At 42.3% G+C, this 10,523-nt stretch overlaps 1 protein-coding gene across 1 annotated transcript; it reads left to right on the top strand.

The window, feature by feature from the left end:
• The first annotated feature begins 8,371 nt into the window (after window positions 1-8,371).
• On the top strand, window positions 8,372-9,418 carry LOC147440682 (uncharacterized). Its single transcript, XM_086483563.1, has one exon. The coding sequence runs from the start codon at window positions 8,613-8,615 to the stop codon at window positions 9,282-9,284; it is 672 nt and encodes a 223-aa protein (XP_086339689.1). The 5' UTR covers window positions 8,372-8,612; the 3' UTR covers window positions 9,285-9,418.
• Window positions 9,419-10,523: the final 1,105 nt, after the last annotated feature.

Genomic DNA, 10,523 nt, shown 5'->3' with positions numbered 1-10,523 from the left:
ATTTGATTATATGCTCCCAGGATTCGTCGGTTATGCATATTTGTTTGTTTTATGGGTTGTAGCGTGTAGTTTTTTGATATTTTGTAGGGTCTTCTCCGCTCTCCCCACATCACATTTATGTATATATTTTTTGTCAAGTGCTCTTTAAGAGCTATGGCCATTTATGTATGGCCAGCCAATGTGTATTCACTTTGAGCATTCAAGGAATCAATTACTAAATACGTGCAAGACGAGAATGCTCACTCTTGCATGGGGGGAGATTGCACCCGATGTCTGTGTTATTCTTCTCTCCTCTCCTCTCTTCTCTCTTACCGTGCCGGTGTAGCACTCCGCTCTAGAGGGTGCATCTGCACATGGTTTCTCTCGCTCTCACTCTCTATCTCTCTCTATTCGCGCACGATTTGATTATATGCTCACAGGATTCGTCAGTTATGCCGATTTGTCTGTTTTATGGGTTGTAGCATGTAGTTTTTTGATATTTTGTAGGGTCTTCCCCGCTCTCCCCTTGTAGCATTTGCTAGATACTTGTAACCAAGCTCGTATGTATCACTCTATCCCTTAAGGCTCGTCATGAGCTTGAGGCTCATTTGTATATCTATTGGTGAATTTATGATACAATCACTCACAATTGTAAGTTTTACAAAAAAAAAAAAAAAAGATGCTACTATTGACCAAGAACATGACAGTAATTAGAGCTACTTTTCAACCATGCCTTACTATATAGCTTGCCATCTTAGAAGGGTTAGCAACATGAAAACATGTCCAAGGACTAGCAAGAATTGTGACTCCACATTGGGCAGCAACCACTTAGCTTTCAACTTTTAGTAGGCAACTTTCAACCACCCCTTCCAAAATCTATCTCTCTCTCTCTCTCTCTCTCTCTCTCTCTCACACACACACACACACACACACACACACACACACACACACACAAAAGACAAAAGTTGAGAGTTGAAATCTCCTTATATGGGGTAAAGTGCAAAAGACAAAAGTTGAGAGTTGAAATCTCCTTACATGGGGTGAAGTGCATCACTTTTGACCTTTGACCTTTAGGCAAGAAAGACCAAAAAAAAGGAAGAGCAGAGCAAACTCAAATGAGCTAATTAAAGACAAATTGAAAATTGCAAGGTTGATACAATAACCCTTTTGAAGAAGAGAAAGGATAGAGTATGACGATGTTATGCAACTTTCAAGTCTGAGATTGAAACTTGCAAGTTAAACACAACTTTTGGAGAAGAGAAAGGCCAAAACGACAACTTACAATTTGCAAGTGCAATGGCCCACCTTTCACATCCAAACCAGTTGAAAGGCAAATTCCAAGTTGCAAGTGACGTGGGGAGTAGAGTGTAGGATGGAAAGTGCCTTTCACAAGGATGGAAAGTGCCCATCACAAATACAAGATCAAAAGCCAACTTGCACAAAGCTCTCAAGTTGCAACAAGCTGCCAGTCACCCAAATCTCCAAACTTCTTTGAAGTTGTTGGATCACGAGGTCCTATAAAGGGATCAAAATATTAAAACAACATTGATCGGAGGCAAATAAGCCTCAGAGGACTGGTCTAGAACAATACATGTCATGATGACATCTTGTAATAAGTAAAGGCCTAGAGTGGTTTCTCTGTTGAGCAAAAACCTTGTAATCCTTTGACCCTCAAGCTCGGTCTGAGCTCGAGGTTGGTGTATATTTTTGATGTTCTTAATACTATCCACTCACAATTGCGAGTTTTGCAAAAAAAGAAAAAAAAACATTGATCGATTTTCAAATTCAAATTCAACATTGTCATGACACCGATGAGCAATGCCAATTTACCGAGTTATTTGTTTTCCTTTTCTTTTAACGATAAAAAGTTTTTGTTGTCACTATCCCAAAAGAGAAGTGCATTGATTTGTTGAGCGTTTTCAAAATATTTGGAGTGAAAGTCTTCTTTACTCCAAGTGGCACTTGAGGCTCTCCGATTGTTGATAGAGAAAGCTACTCGATCGAAACTACAACTTTGATTGCATGAGCTAGGATTACCCCCTATCCTTCATTCTCTTTTCTTTTCTTTTTAAGGGCGGATCCGCACACAAGGGGGTGGATCCCCAACTTGTTGTCTCGTCAGCAAACGAAGTTGGGAGGCTCAACTCTATCGAAATCGACAGAGTTGGAAAACGAGCTAGCCACCCCCGCCTCATCTCGACAGCAGTAGACAGCAGTTCGGGGTGAGAGCGAGAGAAACCATGTTAGGGCGGATCCGCACGACCGGAGTAGAACCTTCGTCACTCTTCAACACTTTGTCATGTACGAGTAACCGCTGCCAATGCGAAGGAGACAACAGTCCACTCTTTTGATCATAACTTCTTCATCCGAACTCCGATTTGGGTGATCTATAGCCTCAATCGAAGAGCACGAAGTCCTCTACGCATTGATGTAAAGACATAAATTTTTAGAGTTATGGAAGGCGTTTCTATAGCAGCATTTCCGAAGTGAATAGGTTCAACAAAATTGATTCTCATCTCCTATTTTACATACAATGTCTTCCGGCACTCGCAAGGGTTCTTCTTCTTCAACAAGGTCCACAACCATTGTGGAAAATGATCCAAAATCTCCTAAGTGTGGAGATAGCAACACAACCACCCAACTAATGACATCGGAAACCATGATCATGGTGTACTTGGTATCATTGCAAGAGACCGTAAACAAACAAGGAGAAGACTTACGAGCACTTGCAATGGAGAATGGCACACTAGGGGTACTTGTGGTTGAGAATGAGAATCTCAAGAGGACACTTGAGATGCAAACAACACGTTTGATGCAACTTGAAGACGAAGTCAAGGAATGTAAACGCTCTCTTGTGGACTTGAATGCTTTGAAGGAGCGGATGAGCAAAGTAGAGCATGACCATGTATTGAAAGAGGAGAAATTTGACACTATGAGCCGGGATGTATGCGACATGAAAAATGTATACACAAACAAGTCTTGGGCTGATGTATGTGGTAGCAATGTGGTTTCTAATTCCTCACTCATGCAAGCTATGGTTCAAACAAAGAATGTTGAGAATGTGGATGTGGAGGAGTTGAAGGAACGGGAGCGACGTTCCAAGAACATTGTTATTCGTGGAATTCCCGAAGAGAAGTTAGAGACACCTCCTTCTCTTGCCATTGTTATTGAAGATTTCTTCAAAACCCACTTTGGCATGTCTGGAGTTATGGTCTATGGAGCACATAGAGTGGGGAAGCAAGGAGCTCCTCGCTCGGGAGAACGGCCAATTGTATGCACCATGCCGGATGAGACCAAGCGAAAGCTTATCCTTGATAATAGTTGGATCTATTTGAGGGATACAAAATGTTTTGTATGTGAAGATCGCACTATTAAGCAACAAAATATGCGTCGCAAGGCATATGAGGAAAAGAATAATAAAAACAAGGAGACCTCTCATGAAGAAATGTGCCCAAGGAGGAGGCAAGTCTCTCAAGCAAATAGGGATGCGTGACCTATGAGACCGAGTTACAATTGAAAATATGCTTTTGGAATTGTAATGGATACCCATGGAATGCGGGGGTTGGCATTGATGAACTAACAAGCAAAGCCGATGTTGTACTTCTTGTTGAAACTTGGGAGCATGATACACAAAGGATTAACGGCTTGGAGGATTACAATGTACATTCATTGAAGTGGTCAAAGAATCTCAAGCAACGAAGAGGACAAGGAGGGTTAGCATGTATGGTTAAGAAAGGATTGGAAGATTTTGTATCAATTGTGAAAGATGACAAGTACAAACGTTATGTATGGCTGAAAATTATGACACCAAAAAGAGCACCCATTTTTGTAGCCGGTTGCTACATTCCTCATCATGATTATCCTTTTTATGCTTGCATGGATAGAGATCAACCATTTTCTGATTTGGAAGAGGACATTGCTTATTTCAAAGGTGAAGGTGATGTTATTGTATTTGGGGATATGAATGCTCGCACAAAAACATTGCAACATGATACTCAACAATTTGATATGCCATACATTTCAAGGGAGTTGGAGGAAGTTCACTTGTATGATCATACTTCAATGGATGAGAAAGAGCCGGATCACTATGGAAAGTTACTTTTACACATGTGTAATAGCACGGGTATGCTCATTTCCAATGGTGTATCTTTGTGGAGTGGAACCAATGGATTTACATGTAGGAGACATAATGGGGATAGTGTGATTGACTATATGCTACTCTCTGAAGCCATCATGTATCGCATAAAGAGTTTTATGTTTGGTCAATGGACCCCGGAATCCGACCATCGCACCTTATGTATTGACCTTTCATGTGGAGAAGCAACTAAGCATGATAATCTCAGCCAAAGGAAAGAGAAGTTATCACTATGTATGGATTTCAAACGGGCACCAATGTACATTGAAATGGTTGAGCAAAAATTATGGATGACAAAGCTTCAATGTGATGCACCATTGGAAACTAAATGGAAAGCTTTCAAGAAAGCTATTTGTTCTTGTGCGGAAGAATGCTTTGCCATAAAGCATCTCCATGGTATCAACAAAGATAGATCACGCAAAAGGTGGTTTGATAAAGAATGTCAAGATGCTCGAAAGTCCTTGATAAAGCTTGATGCAACTATGGACAAAGACAACTATCAAAGTCATTTGCATACATACAAGGCATTGATTCAAAAGAAGAGAAGAAGATGGGAAGTAAAGCAACAAGAATTTCAAGTCCAAGAAAAGGCACATGCATGTGGAAGATTTTGGAGAAACTTGAGAGGCAAGCGGGTTGAGAATTTTGGTAACTTGAGTCTAGTGGATATGTACACACATTGTAAGCAATTATATGAGCAAGCAAATACTGAAAAAATTCCATTTTATGGTTCACTCCCATGTATGCTGTCTTTTTTTACTATTGAGGATGTATGCGGTGGGCTTGAAAAGTTGGCCACTCGCAAAGCGGGAGATCTTCAAGGTATCAAGCCGGAGATGATCAAATGGACGGGAGATTTTACCCATGAGTGGATGTATGATATGTTCAACCTTGCACTTCAACATGGTATGCCTTATGATTGGAGTACTAATTGGGTTAAGCCTTTGCATAAAGGAGGGGATGTAAAGAATGTAAGCAACTACTGGACTATAATGATTGGGTCTCTTGTGGCAAAGTTGTTTGGGTGCATAATGGAGATGAAATTGAGTGATTGGGCTGAAGAGAATGACAAGCGTGCAAAGGGACAAGCGGGTTTTCGTCGATGCCATAGCACCATTGATCATCTTGTCACTCTTCGTGTTCTCATGGAGGAAAGTCGGTTGAAAGGCAAGCGATTGTATTGTTGTTTTGTGGACTTTAAGAAAGCCTTTGATATGATTCCACGTAACAATTTGTGGAGAAGGATGGAAGAACTCCAAGTGCCAAGTAAGTTTATGCTTGCGGTTTCTCGAATCTATGAGAAGGTAATTTGTCAATTGCGCATGGGAAGAGAAATTTCAGAAATTTTTGTAAGCACTATTGGGGTTAAACAAGGATGTCCATTGTCACCAACTCTCTTTGGTCTATGCATCGATCAATTGGAACAAATGGTACTTGACTTTATACAAGAAGAAGGCATTGAAGAGGTCACTATTTGCAATGCGGTAATCATGCTTTTGTTGTATGCGGATGATGTAGTGCTTCTAGCACACACTTTAGAAGATGCACAAAAGCTTATGGTTGTCCTTGAGAACTTTTGCTTGCATAGTGGGCTGATTGTAAATGAATCCAAAACAAAGGTTATGCTTGTGAAAACCAACCATAAGGAGAAGCCATGCATTGTGTACAACAATGAGACACTTGAAGTTGTTGAGAGATTTAAGTACCTTGGCCTTGAGGTTCCATCCAATCACAAGTGGCATGAATGTGCTATGCGTCATTTGGAAGCGGAAAAGAGAGCATATTATGCATTTGAGAACATGTGTAATGCGGGAAACATCAAGTGTTGGGTTCTCAAGAAGTATCTTTTTGATGCATTGGTGACACCGGTTCTTCTTTATGGAGTTGAAGTGTGGGGTGGGAGCATCTCAAAGTCTACTTGGAAAGAGTTTGAGAATGTCCAAAAGCGTTTTCTTACAAACTTTCTCCAAGTTAAGACACAAACACCATATATGCTCCTACTTCTTGAGTCGGGATCTCTTCCAATTGAGGTTATGGGAATGGAAAGGGTTGTGGAGTACATGATAAAGATGCATCAAAACCCCTCACATCGACTTCCTACAATTGCATGGGAAGCAAGCAAAAAAGTTCAAAAGACGCATAAAAGCAAGATCTTGAGCACGGGATGGATGCAAGACATAAACAAGTGGTTTGGGAGATGGGATGCATTACACTTGCTACATGATGCTTCAATTGACTCTCAAGTGAATGAAGCTTTTCTACAACGCCAATGTATTACGGCTTGGGAGAAATCCAGTGGGTCACGCTTCATACATTACACCACCTATATTGCCCCCAACTACAAAACCATGTTCTTTGCTGAGAGAGGAAACCGTACTCACACTTACATGCTTGAGCCTATTCCCTTGTCCGCGATACACACGATCGCAGCAATTCGGCTTAGCTCCCATTTCCTTCGATGCGAGATAGGGCGTTGGGGCAATGGAGAAGAGTCAAATCGATTGTGCACATTATGCTCACTACAAGTTCGAGAGTCTGAGTACCACACACTACTAGAGTGCTCAGCTTTTGATCACATCCGAACTTGCTTCTCTCACATTTTCAGCCATAACTTAGACCTACACACTTTCCTCTCCCAGCCAAAGTGTGGGCTCTCCATTGCGACTCTCATCACTACAATTTTGGAGCATCGAGAGTCACTCATCAGCCATACACATACTACATCACATGTAACTTTGGTCCCATAGGTCATATTTGACCTCCGAGGATGATAATAAAATCTATCTCTCTCTCTCTCTCTCTCTCTCTCTCTCTCTCTCTCTCTCTCTCTCTCTGAGATCATGGCGATGGCGACTTTCTTTGCATGCATGCCTTGAAAGCTCTCTCTCTCTCTCTCTCTCTCTCTCTCTCTCTCTCTCTCTCTCTCTCTCTCTCTCTCACACACACACACACACACACACACACACACGCACACACGCACACACACACACACACACACACACACACAAAGTCTCTAAGCAGGAAAGCAGCGAGCTCTAGTCTCTCTCTCTCTCTCTCTCTCTCTCTCTCTCTCTCTCTCTCTCTCTCTCTCTCTCTCTCTCACACACACACACACACACACACACACACACACACACAGTGTTGCAGTGGCACACACAAAAAAAATTCCTGTCTCGATGCAGCCCAAGCCTTTGAAATACCTTACTATTGTCGCACGTGGCCTCTGTGTCTCTCTCTCTCTCTCTCTCTCTCTCTCTCTCTCTCTCTCTCTCTCTCTCTCTCTCTCTCTCTCTCTCTCTCTCTATGGAGCATTGGGACACGGTAGCAGGGAATATGAGCTTGCAAGAAATTTGAATTTCACCATGCAACTAAATTTACTTGAAAGCCTGGCAGAGCCACTACGAAGCTTCAGAATACTCATTCGAAGGCGCATGCTTTTTTTTTTTGTCTCAAGCCTTCAGCTCGAAAAGACGACACGTGGCAAGAGTCTCCCCATCGCCGTATTACGTTAGTAGATACGTGAGGCAACTGCTACAAGTCGAGCGCATTATGATGAGCATTATGAAGGACCAACAAACGGGGCAACTCTTTATGTTTAAATGCCCCCCTAATTTCCTAAAGCACCTTTATAAGGTCTATGTGGGAGGACCTCAGGACTATATGACACGGGCATGGGGGCTCCCATTTATAGGACCATGTGGAGGGCCCTTGAAGCGCAACATTATTGCCCCATAGCCTTGACTACCTGCAACAAACAATGCACACAAGTGGAAAAAAATGCAATGCAACTGGCTAAAACGTGTAGTTTTTTTTGTTGGGGGCTACTTCAACCACCCCCCCTACATGAAGCACCATCCGACGTGGAGGGTCGCAACTTATTCTGAGTAGCATAAGTGTCCTTAAGTAAACAAACCCTTTAGAGGATCTATGGAAGTGTACTTAAACAACCCCCCCCAAGTCGATCGATCCATTCAGCGCGGCCTCATTTCAAAAATTAGCTGTAGATTAAGAAAAATAGGCCCTATGTAATGATATAGGTATGGGTGGACTGAAATTAAAAGCATCTGCATTGTGAACCAAGGCTATTTGCGGATGGGTCAACAAAAGCCTCTTCATAGTTAAGGACCTCATGAGGCAACTTGTTGGGCCTATAATGCAGTTTTTGGATATGCCAAAGTGTCACGGATGCTATTTGGTGAACCGTGTCATATAATGGATGGGATTTTGTAAGTGCAATGGGCATATGATTAGTTGGCGCCCTTTTAAGGGAATAAATTTTGTTTTTTAGTGCGACTTGGTATTAAATGAGCGCACGCAGATTTCCTGCATGCAAGCCCACTGCCTTCCTTCTTTTTCCTGTTTGAAGGTTTCTCTGTTTACTTTGTCTTCCATAGCCGCCCTCCATTTCTCCTTTGAAATACCTCCTGACATATTGTTCCATTGCGTCCATACCCACATCAACCCTTAAGGGCTTATCAAGCTTAGCACTCCATTGGCCATGGTTAGTAAGACTGAGACGGCTGAACCATCCATTGAAAAACGGTGGAAGGGCGTCCGTCGCCGCGCTTGGGGCCGCTGGGTTTGCGAAATTCGCCTCCCTCGTAGCCGCCAACGCATCTGGCTCGGCTCTTACGCTACTGCCGAGGAGGCTGCTCGCGCTTACGATGCTGCCTCCCTTTGCTTGCGCGGCCGGACGGCCTCCCTCAACTTCCCTCACTCAGCTAATTCAGTTTCCAGTCTCTTGTCGAGAGACTCATCATCGCATGATGCACAGCCGCCCCCAACAAGAGAGGTAATTCAGTCGATAGCAGCCGCGGCTGCAGCAGAGTACCGAAATTCCCAAGCAGACGATGGAGCGGACAGAAATTATGGTCTTTCTGTATGCAAGGAAGGCCGGCAACCGGCTGGCGAGGCGCTGCCGCATGCAAGAAGTCGCTCCGATTGGGCATGGACCACCATGGCTTTGCAGCTGAGGCTGATGAAAATGAAGGGGAAAAGCAGGTGCGATGGGACGTTGCTGCGGCTCCAAAAGGGCGGCATTGCGGAGGTGCCGCAGACGAGCGGCGCTGGAAACAGCGAGTCTTCTTCGTTTGTGGAGGAAGAGCAGTGTTTGTTCAGCAGTCTGAAGGAATTTGAAACCCTGCCAACCATTTGCAACTCCCATGGATAACAGCTTTGCAAGCTCATCTTGTAGACATGACAACGTGGCATGTATGGTATAAAGGCCATCTTTCCCTCTTGGGCAAGCATGCCGCGTGGCATTGGCTATGTATAGGTAAAAATGCAATCTCAATTTTTTCTCTACCCTAAGGCAAAAATTACAAAACTGTCTATGGAATATAAGTAGCATATGCTTGATGCTAACAACAACAGCATTATGATTTGAATTTACCCGGTTAGAATTTGTAGCTCAGTTGGTTTGGCCTTCGTGATGTAACCCCGAGGTTGAAAGTTCGAAGCTCATTAACAACTTCTCCATTGAGGGAGTCGTTCCCGCAGTATGGCCCCTTGTGGGTGTAATACGGATAGCAAGTCTGGTTGTAAATACACAGATATGTAGAAAAAGCTCTCCTCATTAGTGTCCCTTGCCCTAATGGTAATCTAAAAAAAGGCCCATTATTGGCTTCGATTGTTTTAGATTGGCTACAAAAAACAATAAAATCATGGGAAAATTACCAAAATACCCCTCAAATTATAACATTTTCAAAATACCCTTGTATCTATTTCGCTTGGATTGTTCAAGATTTTCTAATTTTTATTTCTTTTTGACAATTGAGATCCGTTTTTGAGTGCTTACCATGTAGTTTGTCACAAATTGCCTCGCAGAAAAGGGCAATTATGTCTAAAAATAATGAAGCAATTCATCTTTAAAGCCTACATAACTCAAATTATAGTTTTAGCATCTTGTATTGATAGAGAATCAGTCTTCTTATGAAAAGCTACAAATATTTTTATCTTTGGAAAAATTGAAATTTAATCTCACAACAAGGGATATTTTGGACATTTTGAGGGGCATTTTAGGAAGATATTTTGGGAATTTTTGAAGTTTGAGGGGTATTTTGGGAATTTTCACAAATTAAAGGGATATTTTCCCTAAAATCATTGATTTTTGGCCGGAATGATGATTGAAAATGTCATTCTTACTGGTTAGTAAATGGTTTTTACGAGCCGTGAGCATCTTTGTCAATGACTTTTCCAATGTTGGAGGCCGATTGTGATAGGTGCACAAAGTAGGAAAAAAGCAAAGAAAATTGTATTAAATCAGCTCTCATGTCTTAAAAGCATTGTAGAATTTGGCCATTGGAATATAACATTGCACAATATAATGGCTAGTGGAGTACAATGAGGCCACTATTGGCTGTAAAGGGCATTAGAAAATTCGGTTGGTGGAGGTTAAAAGGCCACTTTG

The sequence above is a fragment of the Adiantum capillus-veneris genome, chromosome 15 (genome assembly GCF_014529385.1).
Source record: "Adiantum capillus-veneris isolate H3 chromosome 15, ASM1452938v2, whole genome shotgun sequence".
Lineage (NCBI taxonomy): Eukaryota > Viridiplantae > Streptophyta > Polypodiopsida > Polypodiales > Pteridaceae > Adiantum > Adiantum capillus-veneris.
This window is presented reverse-complemented; position numbering and strand designations above follow the sequence as displayed.

Excerpts from the sequence above, each read along its gene's own strand:
- LOC147440682 (XM_086483563.1), top strand. The coding sequence starts at position 8,613 with ATGGTTAGTAAGACTGAGACGGCTGAACCATCCATTGAAAAACGGTGG.